The sequence below is a fragment of the Haliotis rufescens genome, unplaced genomic scaffold (assembly GCF_023055435.1).
Source record: "Haliotis rufescens isolate VD_foot unplaced genomic scaffold, xgHalRufe1.0.p SCAF_21, whole genome shotgun sequence".
NCBI lineage: Eukaryota > Metazoa > Mollusca > Gastropoda > Lepetellida > Haliotidae > Haliotis > Haliotis rufescens.
In genome coordinates this window covers 11421787-11440716 of record NW_025963902.1, presented here as the reverse complement: position 1 = coordinate 11440716, position 18930 = coordinate 11421787, and the positions used below count along the sequence as shown (strand labels likewise).

The window sequence follows — 18930 nt, the reverse complement described above, 5'->3', positions numbered from 1 at the left end:
TGAAACAGGGACAATGGAGCTGAAACAGGGACAATCAGACTGAAACAGGGACAATGAGGCTGAAACAGGGACAATGGGGCTGAAGGAGGGACAATGAGACTGAAACAGGGACAATGAGGCTGAAACAGGGACAATGAGACTGAAACAGGGACAATGAGACTGAAACAGGGACAATGGGGCTGAAGGAGGGACAATGGGGCTAGGGGACGACTGATGCCAGATCAAGGAGATCTGTTCTTGTTAATGTCAGTGTTACGTGTCGTGTTGCCACACCCCATCTTTGTGTGAAAGGCTGTCTGTTGTTGTGGCAAAGTGGAGGTTGTCAGCGCCCAAAGAGGACATACTTCAATGGAGTTTTTCTTTCTGGTGTACAGTATGACTCAATATCATCGCGGTATCGATGTCTCGTAATCCACACCCCCTGTTAACCATTTACCCATGCAAAATCTAAGCACGAAATTTCATCACTTGATCGAATACAGGGCTCATTGCGGTATGTCACGGCTAGTCATAAGTATACACTGTAACTTCTTTATGATAGTTTCTGGAATGTTTTTGAAGTGGAATTACCCCTACCTCCATTTGAAATAGGTCAGAAAAGAACCCATTTCTTTGGACAAAGTCCCTTGACCCAACCTAGGCCGTATGCATCCAAAACAGGAAGTGATGTAACCACATAATCCACACACACGACAAATAGTGATACCAAGAAAATATAGAGTTGCCCGCCCTTGAGTCGCTAATGACAGGTTTACCATGGTAAAGAAAATCAGCATCAATCAGTCCTAGATGATGAGTCAAAGTTGAACAAATAACAAGAAACATTTTGCGTTTGTAAGCAGGCACCAATATGATCCATTATCAATTAACTAACTCGATAATATAGCGTAACATGCTACTATTGTTCAGACAGGCAGATTGTTTATTTAGGTGTCACCTAACGTTCAGCATTTAAAATATCCCGTTGTTAAAACTCATAGTGAAAGTACAAAGACCAGTCCTTTACAATGAGGTTTATAACATGGTTGGTCAGTTTAAAAGACGTCAAATATTTAAAAGATAAATTATTTTTAATTTTGTTACATTTAAGTAACATAAATTGTTTGGGCCACGTTTTATAACCAGTTAGATGAAGGAATGGTTTTCAGTTTTGGTCACAAAGTTTCTTATTTGATTTGTCATACGCTACGAGCTCCCGGGGCAGCTGGGTAGCCTAGTGGTTAAAGTGTTCACTCCTCACACCAAAGACCTGGGTTCGATTCCCTACATGGATACAATGTGCGAAGCCCATTTCTGGTGTCCCTTGCAGTGATATTGCTGGAATATTGCTAAAAGCAGCATAAAACCAATACAGATCTAGATCTAGCTGCGTAGATTGTATGATATATGGAGACAAAAAATCACCTGAACTGAATTGATTTGGAGTTTTTTGCATACAAATATGCTTGAAACTTTAAAAAGAAAACAATAGCATGACAGAACTGCGTAATAACCACATGACCTTTTCAGTCTGGGTATCTGTACTCCCTTACAGATCTTGATTTATTGATCAAATGTAGACATAACATATAGGATCTCTACTGCAGTGAATAATGCGCTAAGTGCCATGTCGTGCTATTGCAACTTAGACATATATATCACTGTCAGGAGCTTATGGCTTACTGTAGAAGAGATGTTTCACGTTGTCCAAGGGTAGAATGTACTTTGCCATATTAGCTATATGTACTCTTGGGACCCAAATTAGACAAACACTTAGTCTCTAAAAAATATAATTTTGATAGAAACAATCAACTTTATTTAAATTGAAAAGGAGCCCCAGTGAGATGCTTTAACATGTGAACAGCTAGACTTGCTTCACTTTGTGCTATAGCATTACTGTAAGGGCTGGGTGGAAGGGAAAATAATATGGTTTAGAGACTGGTACAGGCTAGGAGCTATGTTCTTTACGAATGGTCAGTTATTGTGTTGACAGGGATGTCATGGTTCTGAAAGGGCCTAAATAGTTTCATTTCTCATTATGATGCTTGGTTGTCAGGCAGATACAGGCAAAATACATGTCTCTCCATCTATGGCTGCTTGCTGCATCCAAAAGACTTCAACGGGTGGCCAGGCTCGGCGAAATGGTTGATTGTACGACAAAGATCATTACTCACAATATCGATCACTGGATTGTCTGGTCACTCAATTGGTTACAGGCTGCTGTCATATACTGGAATTATTTCTGAGTGAGGCATTAACGGGGTGAGAATCTTCCACGAATTTCCACAAATTTTAGTGACCACAAATTTGTTAAACACCCAAATTATTGACCATGCTCCATTGAAAAGAAGATGTGAAAAGGAAAATATCCATTCTCATCCCCACATTAAACAGCTTAAACAAATCTTGCATCAATGTTTTAGGAGAGGTATCAAACAAAGAAATTGATGCTTTGGCCTTTATTTTGTTCATTGGACTGTGTTTGGTGAGGCCTGGGAGTAGATAACAGTGACAACTTGTATTTGACATTTATGTCTCCAGTAATGCTGGTTATCAGGATCCAGTGTCTGAACGACTTCTGTGATAATGGTGGGTTCCCATTCTCTTGGTATGTGGTTTGGGAACGGGACACTGACAGCTGATAGTGTCATTATTGGTCCTGACCTGGAATGTGATGGAACTCCCATGTTTGGCAATAATAGGAAGAGCGTGGCATTTGCTGCATCATTTCAACCCTAGTGTATTGTTCATCGCTTCAGAAGCTGATTGGTCTCCATGGTGGATGAGACCATAGAGATCCGGGGTAGAATAGGTCTTCAGCAACCCATGCTTGTCCCCCATGAAGATCCGGGGTAGAATAGGTCTTCAGCCACCCATGCTTGTCCCCCATGAAGATACGGGGTAGAATAGGTCTTCAGCAACCCATGCTTGTCCCCCATGAAGAGGGTAAACATCTAAAACCTCACCTACTCACCCAGTGCACTGGAAATCCTGAGAAGAGAAGTTCTGTCCCTTCTTTGTAACGCTGGGTTCGAAATTGACTTTAGTCTGTTTGTCCAAAACAAGTAAAATTCAGGACTTTCCTTGTGGACTACCACTTTTACCATTAGGTAGATGGCAACTCTGTAACAGGACTTATCTGTAGGAGGACTGTTGACATTTCCTTGTGGACTACCACTTTTACCATCATATAGATGGCAACTCTGTAATAGGACTTATCTGTAGGAGGACTGTTGACATTTCCTTGTGGACTACCACTTTTACCATTAGGTAGATGGCAACTCTGTAACAGGACTAATCTGTAGGAGGACTATTGACATTTCCTTGTGGACTTACCACTTCACCATGAGGTGGATGGCCAAACTGTAGCAGGACTAGGGGCAAGGATGGCCCAGTCGTCTTAGGCACCCCAATTTCGCTGTGAGTTGTGTACCTTGGGCCAGAAACCTATGATTGTGGGTTTGAATCCCGGTTCCCCCCGGTGATGTTTCTTGGTTTGTCAGCACCATATTGGGTGGATTTCACCAAAGTGGAAACATAAAACCTGCATCCCATTCCTTGTCAACTACCACTCGTACCAATAGGTAGATGGCCACTATGTAGCAGTTAATTTTTGTAAACTAAAGTCTGTTTCTATATTACAACAGGATTTGAAGATATAAAGTGTTTTATATGAACATCTGCCAACATTAGTTCCCTTGCCATTACCAGACTTTACAAGATGGCAACATTGACTAATAAATCTATATAACTGGCATTTGGGAGTGCCATCAACAGAAGCTCCATCAGTAAATTGATCGGTGAAAGAACCTAAAGGAGATAATTGTGATGTCCAAATGTAAAATTGTCTCGTGTTTATTCGTCATAACATGCTGTAATTTCCGTCTAAGGAGCTAAATATAAAGATAAGGAGATAAGATTTGTAATCAGTATCACGTGTGTGATGATATGTAGCAGAAAGACAGATAACAAGCAGCTTAATCACCATGATAAGTTCCAGGAAGACAGATAACAAGATGCTTCATCACTATGTTACGACTGGCTACATCCATTAGACAATCTCATTAAAATCAGATCTTAGTTCTCGCTACCGCTAAACAAAGATCTGAGGACATCCCAGCAGGGGTCACGTCAGAACGACCTTTCATCCGACCAATCAGAGCGTCGCTTACCAGATCATTAAAGTGACAGTCAGAATGTGATTTCTAATCATGCTGCCCTCTGATTGTCTAATGTCGACTTCTTGTCAGTCATTCCGTTGGTTTATCAAAGTTCGCACAAGGTCGGTCTGACATGACCCGTAATGGAATGTCCTCAGATCTTTGTTTAGCGGTAGCAAGGACTAAGATCCATTTTTTTATGAGATTGAGTGGATAGAGCATCTTCACAGAAAGCGATCAATCCTCAGAGCCAGTATACTGTGTCTGAGTGGGGTATCCACGTTAAACTGTGGCATGGTATCTCAGTGAGCTAGCACTGTAAGACCGGTATAAGTCCATACTAGTACAAGCAGCCACACACACACACGCACCCATTTCACCTCAGAATGGACACTTCACCTGTTTTGGCATATTCCTTCATTTTGAGTGAAAATCACTTTCCATATACTGGATGAGCTGTATTATCTTTGTATATGACCAAACAAATCTCCATTGTGATATTTGAGGTTTGGCTTTGTTAGATTTCACCTTTTCTGTTCAAATTTTTCCAGAGTGCATTCAGTAACTATATTCAAGCCCTGTTTAATGTGGCAACATTTACGATAGGGTTTCTGTAATGCCTGATTCTTCTCAGAGAATATACAGAATCATTGAAATTTTCAGGAAGTAGACATTCCCAGAAATAGTGATCAGGTCAGGTTTATACACATTCTCTGAATGACATGTCACTATTGTGTTCTTTCTCAGTATATATTCTGTAAGTGAATCAGACATTGCACTTCCTTCCTGACAATGAAAGGGGCGGTCGGGTAGCCTAGTGGTTAAAGCGTTCGCTCGTCATGCCGAAGACCAGGGTTCGATTCCCGACATGGGTACAATGTGTGAAGCCCATTTCTGGTGTCCCCCGCCGTGATATTGCTGGAATATTGCTAAAAGCGGCATAAAACCATACTCACTCACTCACTGGATTATAAACAGTAATACAGATGTTTTGTCCTAGTACCCCTTGTCTGTGTAATCTCATTGATAGACTCTTTACCCTTTGTGAAGGAAGATGATCAGATCTGTTGAGCTATCTCTGTTGTTGACAGGGTGATTATAGACAATAACAGATTAACGGTCACACAAGGCTGCACATCTATGCAAGGTCCAGCCCCTGACTTTAGTTCTTTATTGCTCTTGCTCTTGTTGTTGGTTGAGTTTCCTGAGGCTCTGTGGGTAGTGTGCCAGCTTTTCGCACTGTTGTTGGGGTTTGATTCTCAACATGGATCCACAGGGTGAAACCGATTTGGGGTGAGATGACAAAAACATGATCTCTTTCTGCACGTTCTGGGTCCCTTTCCTTTTAATGGGATTTACTTTTGAACAAGCCTGGAATAATTATCTATGTATATTGTTCAAGATCTTTAAGATTGAGAAAAGATGTGATGGATTTTTTAAGATCCCAACAAAAAACACAAAGAGGTCCTCATCACGCCATGCTTGTGTTGAGGATTGCATCTGTGGATTAATGCTCATGCTATCAACCACTGGGTGACCTAACCCAGACAATCGACACAATTTTGAGCAGTCAGTTTCGTCTAAATGATCTGTTGATCTGAATATTTAGTAGATCTTAAAAATGATCTGTGTTCATACTTCAAAACATTTCATGATCACAGGACATAGTAACCATCAAGATGAACTTTCGAATGACCTCCGACAGACCCTTCCAGCATGTTTGTAATTACCAGGATTATTCGGCTGATATGTGCACCAGCTGTCATCCATCACCCCGGAGGAGGATCTTGACAGATGAAACTGACCTCGTCATGTGGTCAAATGGTCACCTCAGACCAGTAGCAAAATTGCCCCTCGTCACTGATATGAACATACACACACAAATATATATTGACCAACCTGTCGAGCCAGCTAGACATGGACTATGTATATCACTGAAAGGTAGATTGCGAATTTTGTATTTGATTTGTTTTTATCACAACACTTATTGATTATTATAGAAATATGGTCATATGGGGGTTTATCGATTGCAATATGTTGTCATATTAAAACTCTAGTAGAGGCAAACACTATGCACTGAAGGTCCTACAGTTGGCAGAAATGTGTGTTGAATTGATTCGTTGAACTAATTCAACGGGAGCATTTGCATCAGGTTGAACTGATATTTCTACTCTGATAAGAAGTATGATTCAAACAGGCGATGTCCCATTTATTTTGCTTGATCACTAAGTTTATTTTCAAACACAATCAAACAAGGATTTATTATTCAATTTAGTTGTGGCTGGCCCCTGGGGGTCGTGCAACCCCACCCCACCCCACCCCACACACCCCCATTTTTTGTGAGTGTATTTAGATGTTAGAAATTGGCACTAGTCCTGTAGTCCTTGCCAAACTGCCCAATAGTTAAGGTATCCCTTGGACTAGTAAATATTTGCCCTTTTTAAGGGTTTTGCTATATGTTGTCACTGTAAGGATTAGTGGACTAAATATTTTAGTTTCTACCGCTGTATTTGTATGTGGTTTTGTATGTGGTTAGTTTGTGTCGTAAAATCTGGTAGTGTTATTCTTCTAATGGATGAAAGATCCTTGATTTAAGCATGAGCAAGTGGGACAGTCGAGTGTGACGTAAGTCATACTATAACTTGCTCTGACACATAAGGCACCTGTTTTCAACACCCTGTAGCTTTTAACATCCATGAATTTTAATCAGCCTCAAGTTTAATCCTCATTCCCCATACCCTACAATAGCAATCTCAATTATTCACCATGTACCGGTACAACATTTAATAAACATTTTCAATATACGTAAAGAAATGAATGCCTAACCCTTCATAAATTTCACAACATGGGGGAAATTAACACAGCATGAAACATGTGAACAAAAACCTTTGAAAGTATAAATATGAAATCAGATCTAAAAGAATACAATATTTTTTAAATCTATGAATCTGGAAGAATGCAATAATATTACATCTACTGGCCATGACAGATTAACAATAGTAAAAAAAAAATTGGTGTCCTTTAACTTGTTTTGAATAGTATATTACAGACAACTCTCTCGCAGTGTGTCATTTCAACAACACGAAACACCTCCTTACAATTTAACGCCTCGTGAGCAACAGTGTCAGCCAAAAGTTCCCATTGTTGGCTGAAGCAACACTCGACTGAATACCATACCAGAGCTCCTCAACATTGCTTATATTGTACTCTAAAAGGCCTTACACTATGGAGCCCCTTCAGTACCTGCTGTATATACCTGCCTCTGTGTTTACCTGCCTACCTAATCAAATACAACCCTGTGGGGGACAAGACCGCCTTCGTGGTCTCGTGGTAGAGCGTCCGCCCCGAGAGTGGAAGGACTGGGTTCGATCCCCGGCCGTGTCATGCCGAAAGACGTTTTGCTTAGCATTTCAGGGCTAAAACATTAGGACTTTAGCTAAAGTCGGCTTGGAGTCGTATACTGTATCTGAGTGGGGTATTCATGTTAAACAGCAGCATAGTATCTCAGTGGGCTGGCACTATGATACTAGCATACATCTGGATTAGGAAAAGCAGCTACACACACATGGACGCGATGTTAAACCCTATTTCACCTCACCTCACCTCACCTGTGGGGACAATAGGACCTCAGCAACCTATGCTGGTCGTAAGAAGTGAGAAATTAAGTGACTTAAAAAATAGATGAAATAGAGTGTCCTCGTACTTAGACGGTGTGGATTGCTGCTCACAATAATTTTGATAATCCTCCAAACTATAATCATTTGATGATGATGATGATAATGATATTAAGATGGTGTGGATCGTTGCTCACAATAATATTGATAATCCTCAAATATATTCACATAGGATGATGATGATGATGATGATGATGACATATCAATATCTATTTGTCTTTGCAGTGTCCATGCATCTTAGATGAATAAACTCCCAAAAGAATTATCCACACAAAAATAGCCATTAAAACATTGATGTCTATCACTTCGTTATTTCAAACCATACTTGACTTGTGTTGAATTTTAAACTTAAAACAGCTCAGAATTGTAGATGGTTAAGTTGAGGATTCCTACAAGCTGACAGCTGTGGTTACTTAGGGTGTTGCATGTCCATGTTGTTCTGGTGGGAAATGACAGCTATGCACAACCAGCGTGCGACATGTGCACCGGAATGTGCATTGCTGAGTGTCTCCCACACAGAGTCCTCGTCACACTGGAGAAAAGCACATCGCGGCGCACTTGACATGTGCATAGCGCATCAAAAAGCTGAAACACCAAACCTTGTGAAATGAAGCGAGAGGTTGTCAGTCACGTTGTGTATTGCATCCTTCTTTCTATCCTTCCATTCCTTCCTTCATCCATCCTTTCTTTCTTTCCTTCATCTATTCAACCATTCATTGATTTATTCATCCATCCATCCATCCATCCATCCATCCATCCATCAGCTTTAGAAATTGGCACTAGTCCTATAGTCCTTACCAAACTGCCCAATAGTAAAGGTATCCTAAGGACTAGTAGAAATTGGCCCATTTTAGGGCTTTTGCTCTGTGTTATCATTATAAGGACTAGTGGACAAAAACTGTTTCTAACCCTGTTCATTCATTCATTCATTCATCCATTCATTCATTCATTCATTCATTCATTCACCCATGGATAAAGTGTCTTCACCTCATTTAACTGTTCTGTCAATTACTTGAAATTCATTGGCAAGCATGAATATGATGAATGAAATCCACACGTTTCCATTTTAGGTACTCATCTGTTAGTTTAACATTGTTAAAAATTCACAAGTTTGTGATGAATTTCATCAACCAATATTTATGTCAGTGTTAATTTTATCATCACATTTTGATTGTGATTGCTGTGATATAGCTGAAACAAGATTCCAAGTGGCATCAAACTCAACTCACTCACTCACTCACTCACAATGAAGTGGGTCGAGGATGGCCCAGACATCTAAAGCGCCTCAATTCCCTATGTGTAGAGTTGCATTCCTTGGGCAGGCCACAGACCTAAGATCATGGGTTCGAATCCCGGATTATGTTTCTAGGTTTGTCAGCACGATACCATGCTCGTGGGTTTCACCAAAGTGGTAGACGTCACTTGGGGCTTTCCTCCCACATTAAGCTGACACACCGTGATATAACTGGAATACTGTTTCATGCGGCTGTAAACTCACTCACTCACTCACCCACTCACTGACAGTGACGTAGTTATCAACTACTGTTTCAGATCCCACAAACAAAATGTACAAAGACTGCGAAAGTTATTCCATTCTGTTCGCTTTATCTCAAAGCTTCGTCCCTGGTGAGATTTTCGCCATATGCATGGAAATGTTTGCGTTTATAATCCTGATAACAATAACCCTGCCTCCCTTCTGTTCCTGCTTCTCATGTGTGACCTAACAACGTCTCCATCCTACTGTGTCCATGTCCGCATGTGTAGCGACAATCATCTTTTCCATCATTTGGGCAGTATAATTCAAGATTTAGGTATTAGAATTTAAGATTTTAGCAGTTGGTTAAAGGCTTGTTCCTAAAGGGTTTCATTTATAGTATGTCCAGTCTTGGATGGCCTCACGGGTAGGACTTAAGTGTTGCAATTCTCTGTGTAGAGTTGTGTCCCTTAGCTGTTCCAGGATGTGGTGACTAGGGGTTTGAATCCCAGTTATGATCCTCGGTCAGCATGGTCAGGACAGTGCCCATGTTCATATGTTGCACCAAAGGAGTAAGCATCCTTGCCAATCACTTTGGCCTTTCCCCTTACATCAATCAGACCCATGAAGATCCGGGGTAGAATAATAGGTCTTCGGCAACCCTTGCTTGCTGTAAAAGGCAACTATGCTTGTCGTAAGAGGCGACTAATGGGATCAGGTGGTCAGGCTCGCTGACTTGGTTAATGTACGTCATCGCATCCCAGTTGCGTAGACCGATGCTCATGATGTCAATCACTGGATTGTATGGTCCAGTATCGATTATTTACATATAGCTGGAATATTGCTGAAACAAATCCTCTTACATTCAAGCTGACATGTTCTTGTGTAACTAATACTGTTCAAAGCATAAATCCCAACTCACTCACTCAAGATATCTGATATGTGATTTACATTTATATCCAAGATAAATTTGATGTAACCATTTTTATTCAGTTGTAACACTAATACAATTCCTGCTTCAAGCCCCCAATTTCTGCTGCCTCTGATTGCTGTCAACAATGTATTATGTCATAGCAGTGTGATGATTCTGTTAGGCACAGGGTAGCCCAGCGGGTAAAGCATTGTCTCATGCAGATAAGCCAGGTTTGATTCTCTACATGGGTACAATCTGTACAAGCCTTTGCTCCATGTCCCTTGCTGTGAGATGGAGGGAATATTACTAAAAATTGCATCAAAAGCAACTTACTCTGACATATCCAATGCCAAAATAGGGATAGGCTGTTCAACATTCATAAATTTAAATTTAATTATTTTTTTCTAATTAACACTAAAGAATATGCACATGTACCTTTGTATGCTCTAACATGACATGCTGTAACTCCATACTAGCTGTGTTCTGACAGTGATGCTGCCATCTCTCTTGCCTCTGAGGTAGAATAGGATTTCTCTGGCCCATGAGCTTGAAGACAACCAATCCAAATCACTTCTGAAGGAGAGTTCAGTGTACATCTAAAGTCCAAGTTGTGGCCCCTTATGAGCGAGTCAGTGTTGTATTTGATAGATATCAAAAGACTTATGATTCATATTTTAACTGAGCATCATTATCTCCTCGGGTAGTCCCGTGTTCGAGTCCCGACATGGGTACAATGTCTGAAGCTCATTTCTGGTGTCCCCTGCCGTGATATTGATGGAATATTGCTAAAAGTGGCATAAAACCGTACTCACTCACTCACTTTATTTAGAACAGGAAGCACAAAGGGGAGTTAAGTACTGCTAATATCAGTGATTGTTTCAATGATAGGCAAACAATGTTTTATATGGACGTTCGTTTTAGCATTGTGTCATTAGAAGCAGACTCAAAATGGCACTTTGGTAGCGATTGGGTCCAGAGTATTTATTTTGATAGAATGGAGATGAATACACAACAGTTGAGGATGTTCTCAGCAGTCCTTCCTCCTCATTCACTTCCCCAATCTAAATACTTTATTCTTCTCAGCATCTTTTTGTTACCAAACTAACCCATGGGGATTTCATGTTAGGAATGGGCCTAGGAACCTATGCTGGTCGTAAGAGGCAACAACAGATCGGGTGGTCCCTTAGTCATTCGGTTGATGGACACCGTAAATAGTTCCTTACAATATCAATCACTGGATTGTCTGGTCCTGACTTGATTCTATACAGGCTTTGGTCATATAGCTGGAATATTGCTGAGTGTGTCGTTAAAACAGCAAACAATCAAGTATTCAAACAGATTTCTTTTAATTATTGGAAATTACATTTATTGAGAAATATTTCATTATTAAAAAGTATAACGTGTTACCTGTAACACTAAAGCAGGCTAGATAGTTCCTTACCTTTGTGTTCCTTCATATATCCATATGTAATGTATACTACTCAAAATAAGTTAAGGACCATGTGATTCTTTCATATTGCTATAGTTAATCTGTCATGGCATAACAGATTAACTATAGCAATATGAAATAATCAGTTGGTCCTTAACTTATTTTGAGTAGTATATAGAACTGACTATAATTATTAATTATTATCACATATGTTATTAAAGCTGATTAACATGTTAAAATATTTTACAATTATTTTTCTAATCTGGCACCACATATCATGATAATATTGATAACATGTGTAAGAATGATAATTATTATGATGATGGTAATAATCATAATTACTGTAAAAATAATGATATTTATGTAATTGATTCATAATTCTTCTATTAAAGAAATGTGAAATAATTCCCATGGTTAATTATAAGAATGTATTGTGTATAAAAACAGGTAAGGATTATGAATATATTTGGGGTTATTTTTATGTAATTGTGCGCTCAGTCTTCATAACAAAAAAATATATTATATTCACCTAAAAATATTCATGATCCCTAACTATTAGTGTATTATTCACATAAAATATTCAAGCTTTTGAACTAATTGACAACGTAAGAAAGATTGTCTAAGTACGAAAATGCAGCCATTTGTGTTTCGGTTCCTCTTGATCTATAAAGTGTTACACAAGTTGTAACTGAAAAAGATTTTAAAAAGAAAGATCAGCAAATAGTGTTCTTTTAGGATGCTTGTCAAAATGGCGATCTTTCAAGTCACAGCAGTGCAAAACATTTAAATAGCTTGCACAAGAATCATGTTACATTTTTCCAGCAAAACATATTGCTAAGACGGACAAGAATTGGCCTATAAAAACCCTACGTATTCAGCTGGTTTTGTCCAGGAAAACACAACACTAGGAGTTTACTCTGCGTGTCCGTTTCAATAGAAAACGACCTGGATTTTCAATGGGAGATTACGTGGGCTTGATAGGAAAACCCAAGTTAACACACCCGCCAGTGTTAGCTGAACCTCTAGCATGGAAGCCTGGACTTGTAATGGAAATTCAATGGCAGATTGCATGTGATGAAACGAAATGATTTGAAAGCATTTTCTCCATCTTTTGTCAGTCTCTCCAGCATTGGCTGATCTTCGAGACCTTGCTCCATCTGGCAGGTGGAATACATAGCCCTAGAAATATTATTTGAAAGGATAGTTTTGTTTGTAATGTAAAAGAACGCAGAGATTTTTCTTGGATTCTAAACCAACTACTCATCCAGGCTACTTGGAGTGAAATAATTATTTTGTTCAAATTTTGGAGTTTTGAAAAGTTCTTATTTCTTATGAACACACAATGCGATTTAGAAAGTGGACAAATGTAATAAATGTTAGATTTAGGATAAAACTCTATTAGTAAAGTACAGATTCTTGTACTTTTTTCTAGTCCTTAGTCTAGTCTAGTCTTGTTTCTTATTCGGGGGTGGGGCGGTCGGGTAGCCTAGTGGTTAAAGCGTTCGCTCACCACACCGACGACCTGGGTTCGATTCCCGACATGGGTACAATGTGTGAACCAATTTCTGGTGTCCCCCGCCGTGATATTGCTGGAATATTGCTAAAAGCGGCGTAAAACCTCACTCACTCACTCACTTATTCGGAGATAATTTCATGCAATAATGAGAAAGATATACCTTAAAGCCTCTTTCTCTTTATTGGGCCTGCTATCAGTGATATACAGTTACCCCTACAAAGCCGTAACATTAGTTATAACTTTGTTAACATGAATTTGGAACATTTAGATTTCAATTTGGGAACATTTACTAACATTTGCTTCAGACTTGGGGCTGACATTTAGCCCTTGAGCGGGTCCAGGGCCCACTTGCCCAAAACGATCTTAGCGCTAAGACTCTTGTAAGCCTATGTTAAAGTATGGTAGTTACAATTATCCTAGCGCTAAGACTCTTGTAAGCCTATGTTAAAGTATGGTAGTTACAATTATCTTAGCGCTAAGACTCTTGTAAGCCTATGTTAAAGTATGGTAGTTACAATTATCTTAGCGCTAAGACTCTTGTAAGCCTATGTTAAAGTATGGTAGGTACAATTATCTTAGCGCTAAGACTCTTGTAAGCCTATGTTAAAGTATGGTAGGTACAATTATCTTAGCGCTAAGATCGCTTTGTGCAAGTGGGTCCAGATGAACCCCTGAGAATGTGTTCAGTGACAAGACAAGTTTGTGACATGGAATGCAGTTTACATGGGGGAAGATGAACATGATTTGGGGGATTTTAATATTATGAATGTTTTACGCACAATTAATTAAGTCATGTTTAATAGGTCCATGGTTTAAAAGCTGCTTGGTCATCTTAATTTTCTTAAACTTTTGTTTGTGAAACATATTTTGTTTCTTGGATGCATTAACAAGCTAGCAGCATGTGGTTTGATTTGAAGACTTGTTTCTAATGGCGTGTTGAATTTTTTGGGTACAAATAACCTTTAAACTTCAGTTGAGCGTGTGTTTAAAGATATGATGATGATGATGATGAATTGAACATTTCTTTGTAGAGGCCTGTGGTCATTTGTAAAATAATGAATCAATATGTTTGTTATTAAGATTATGTTTAGATGATTGCAATCATTTGTCTAAAATGCTGTTATATAAATCCTTTTCTAAGCCACTTTTATTTTATAACTTTTTAAAATTAAATATATTTGATTTGTTTATTTCTTAATGAATCATTTCAGCATGTTCAGAAACTAAGAAAATGTTCTTAAGAGCTTGACACAAGATCCTTCTCCTGAATATAATTATACTATTTTGTGTTTTTCAGCTTGAGTGAGAGTTATTTCACTGTTCGAGGGGCAGCTCTCATCCTCCCACAAGGAGAAAGACCTCGGAGATCATCGAAAAAGAGCCATGGGGGTGAGACTGAAAAACTTTGACTCTGTGCATGTAACATGCATATAAATGTACTCTCATCCACTCAATAACGGGGACACGGGTGGCCCAATCGTCTAAGGCGCCGCGATTCGCTGTGCAGAGTTGCATCCCTTGGGCAAGCCAGAAACCTATGATTGTGGGTTCGAATCCCGGTTCGCCCCAAGTATGTTTCTAGGTTTGTCAGCACCATACCCATGCTCGTGGGTTTCACCGAAGTGGTAAACATCTGAGACCTGCATCACTTCGGGCTTTCCTCCTACATTCAGCTGACACGCTGTTTGGAATACTGTTAAAAGCAGCGTTAAACCAAACTCACTCACTCGTCCAGAGTGAATTAACAGCTGTGAAGACAATGTTGTCAACTGTTTTACGTAATAACCTGTAGAATATCTGTGACTTGGTGGATTTTGTGGCATTCTACCCTATGGCGTGAATCGTCCTTCACAATATCATAACTGCATTGTCTGGTCCAGATTATTTACAGACCGCTATCAAATTGCTTGAATTTTGTGTGCAGCATTAAACAACGAACAAACAAATCACTGTAACAGAGCATTAGATCACTCATTTTGTAAATAATTTATCTTTATGTAATGCTAAGTGGATTGCACTGAATGGAAGCATAAATGTTAGTTTCACCCCTATTCAAGGATGGTCTGAATATTTAACTAGCTCAGTCCAATTTCCCCATTTACCCTAGCCTTGCTCCAAGGCTGTACTGAAAGAAAAGTCCATGGATGTGTCGTCATCCTATCCTCCAAATAGGCAAGTCTAGACATGTAGACTCCAGTCTCTTATAGGGACAACTTGTTCTTATTATGTACATAATCTAGACGTTATGGTTTAAACTAACAATTATTGCCTTAGAGACTTGGCAAGTCTACAGTTACCCGGAAGAAGCCCGAGTTAGTGGAGGCAACAAGTCAGTTCACGTGACACCGCTTCCATAGCAAGCCTCCATCCATGCCCACACAGCCCCCAATGAGGCAAACAAGGAACTAGGGTTCTTTTTCCTGAATGAAGACGCCATCGAACATGTCTCTGTATTGACGAGGGGCACAGTTCATATTTGTGGTCCGGTCAGGTCACCCATTTTCTACATTACAACACTGGACTTTGTTTTCAAGATAGAAAGTCTCTTTCTCACAAATAGTCTATGTTTGAGGTTCTTGTTGACCAAGTTCATGAACTTTGGTCTCTTTTGGGGATACGACTTCATGAGGTCAGTTGAGGTAATAGTTCGACTTTCAATTTTGTATTGCTTTTATGAAGTAATGGATTTCTTAAAGAAAAGTTACTTTGTCTGTGTGCTTGTTTAATGCAGCACTCAGCAGTATTCCAGCAATATTATGGTGGTCTGTAAATAATCTTGACCAGACAAACCAGTGATTGATATTAGGAGCAACGTCCCACGCTGTCAGGGTACAATATCTGGGATTCCCCAAAAGAGCAATGTAGTGATTATGATGATAGCAAATAAAAGCATACCGGTATGCCAAACTACATTCCAAGAAGGTATGCGCTTAATGCATACAATGATGATGAGTGAGTGAGTGAGTTGGGTTTAACGTTGCTTTTAACAGTACTCCAGTTATATCGTGGCGTGTCAGCTTAATGTGGGAGGAAAGCCCGAAGTGATGCAGGTCTAAGACGGTTACCACTTCGGTGAAACCCACAAGCACACAATGATGATGATGATGATGATGATGATGATGATTAGGGGAGACTATTATCACTATTGCGATTGTATTGCTATTTTCACTATTGCAATTGTAGCCCATACTGTTGAACCAACTTTAAGGCTTGATAATTATACCGTAATAGAAATAGAAATAAACAAAGTATTGCCAACACTGTCCACGCCAGCCATTTTCCTCCCTGTTGCTGCTCAAGGCAAGGGAAGTAACTCTTATCTGATGTTGTCATAATCCTAGCTAACCAACACACCAACCTTTGAAACTATCGATTGTTGTGCATACTATTGACAATACTATTGCAATTCTTAAATTCCTATCGAAATAGTACTATCGTAGGACAAACAATTGCAATACATCGATATTGTGATGTATCGTCACACTCCTAATGATGATGATGATGATGTTCTTGGTAATCAGTTCCTAGTTTACAATTTTCAATGACCTATCTTTTATAATTAACATTAGTTCCTACCATTGACCAGACTAATTTGTACAAATATAGAATATTTTCAAAGACTGTATACAACATTATCTACCCTGATCAGGCCAGATCCATCCTAGTTTAGACAGTGATTGCCCCTTTAACTCCTGTTCAAGTCAATTTGTCCCACAAAAGTCAACAGACTTGCTTTAAGGTTAACTCCTAGTAAACAGCTCTGGTCTAACTCCATGTCACACACCTAGCAAGCCCCTGTCATCGGACTGGGTGCAGACTGTCGACTTGACTGTAGAAACCTAGTGAGAGCTACACTGGTGTCGTGGGCCCTGTTTCACAGAGCGATCTTAGCCTACTTTAGAATAGACTTACGACTGTCATAGCCCTGGGCCCTGTTTCTCAAAGAGGTCTTAGTACTATGACTATCGTGACTGCTATACTTTAGGAATAGACTTGCGACTGTCATAGCCCTGGGACCTGTTTCTCAAAGAGATCTCAGTACTATGACTATCATGACTCAAAGTATAGCAGCTATACTTTAGCATAGACTTACGACTGTCACAGGACTACGACTATCGTGACTGCTATACTTTACCATAGACTTACGACTGTCATAGCCCTGGGCCCTGTTTCTCAAAGAGATCTTAGCACTATGACTATCGTGACTGCTATACTTTAGCATAAACTTATGACTGTCATAGACTGGGCCCTGTTTCTCAAAGAGATCACAGTGCTACGACTATCGTAACTGCTATACTTCAACATTGACTTAGGTTAGTTGTAAGGCTACAAATCGCTTTGTGAAATGGGGCCATGGTCTTAGACTTTCCTGCTCAGTCAGTTGTTTACTTTGCATGATAAGGATAATAACTGATTCACGTGACTACGTTCAACCTTGGATCGAGACCAAGAAACAAACTATCAGAAAGAATATACATTCACATGTCAACTGTGGCAGCTGCCAGGAAAGCTGTGGTTGATGTCACAAGCCTTTCTTTATCATCCAGAATAAAAGCAAATTGACAAGGAATCAAATGCTTTTTCTCTGTTGTGAGATAGGTTTTTTATACACCATGACAGTCCAACATGAGTTTCCTTAATTGCTGGACACATACATGCTCCACCTAATTGTACATTTCATTATGAGTCTTATTGTGAGAAATGATGCTGTTGATACACTGATCACGTAGAACTGTTTACATGTCTGGACTGAAAGACAGCCCTTTAGACGACTCTGAAAAAAAATCTCCTGCTGATGAAAACAAATAAGGCCTGAGTAGCTCTCCTTGCTCTAAGCCTAGTTCTTCACATGTATGTGTGACATTCTTGTTCATATGCTTTGTTTGACATGCATTTGGACTTATGTTGCGTGCATTAGATATTTGCAATGGGGATATTTTAATAGAAACCTCTCGTTGTTTCTAATACTAAGAATTTTCTGATGTCTGACCACATGCGATATCCATATATAGCTGACAACATACGTCTTTCTCAAGAGACAAAACATGGAATTCTTTTATGGAATTCTTCTTGAAAAAGTTGATGGAAGTATAATATTAGTTATAAAAAAATGTTACAGCTGTGTACATTTATAATTTAAAAGGTTTAATGATGAATTAAAGAAGCATACATGTTTCTTGGCCAGTAGAAGTAGATATCAGTCCACAGTTAAGTTTGTCTAATGTTTTAAATTTGATTCCAGGCGATATCCAGCACCACCTACAGTCTATGCTGTACCTGCTCAGACATGAAGATCGCATTAAAGTCGTAAGTATAGCATATGCAACACTTGACACTTCTCCTTTTAGGCAGCATTGTCAGTCATACATTGTCTTAGGTACCGCAGTTCTTTGTGCAGAGTTGTATTCATAGGGTGGTTTAAGGATCCACTGATCATGTTTGCAGCCTCTGAAATTGTGTGGTGTGGTGTGGTGTGGTGTGGTGTGGTGTGGTGTGGTGTGGTGTGGTGTGGTGTGGTGTGGTGTGGTGTGGTGTGGTGTGGTGTGGTGTGTGTGTTTGTGTTTGTGTGTGTGTTTGTGTGTGTGTTTGTGTGTGTGAGAGGAGAGAGAGAGCTAGCATTTCTTAACCCACCAGTTGCACCATCACAAACACATGCAAAGGCAAGTCAATTGTTCACATCATTTTGGCCACTGATGCATCAAGTTTGTAAATGTCCACCACAAGTCGACCATGAGACTAGTCCAGAGGACTAGTGTTAACCTTATTTCACAAGTCCTCAGAGTTT

The 18930-nt window shown here is 39.6% G+C and overlaps 1 protein-coding gene across 4 annotated transcripts in view; it reads left to right on the top strand.

The window, feature by feature from the left end:
* The window catches only part of LOC124145758, an 81540-nt gene that overhangs the window by 47720 nt on the left and 14890 nt on the right, over nucleotides 1–18930 (top strand). For 3 of the 4 annotated variants that reach the window (XM_048401243.1, XM_048401244.1, XM_048401245.1), the window contains 2 exons: nucleotides 14443–14534; nucleotides 18388–18452. In XM_048401243.1, the coding sequence (XP_048257200.1) occupies nucleotides 14443–14534; nucleotides 18388–18452 (157 nt within the window). Of the gene's footprint in view, nucleotides 1–9364; nucleotides 9440–14442; nucleotides 14535–18387; nucleotides 18453–18930 lie in introns of all 4 variants that reach the window. The other variant, XM_048401242.1, reaches the window with a different exon arrangement.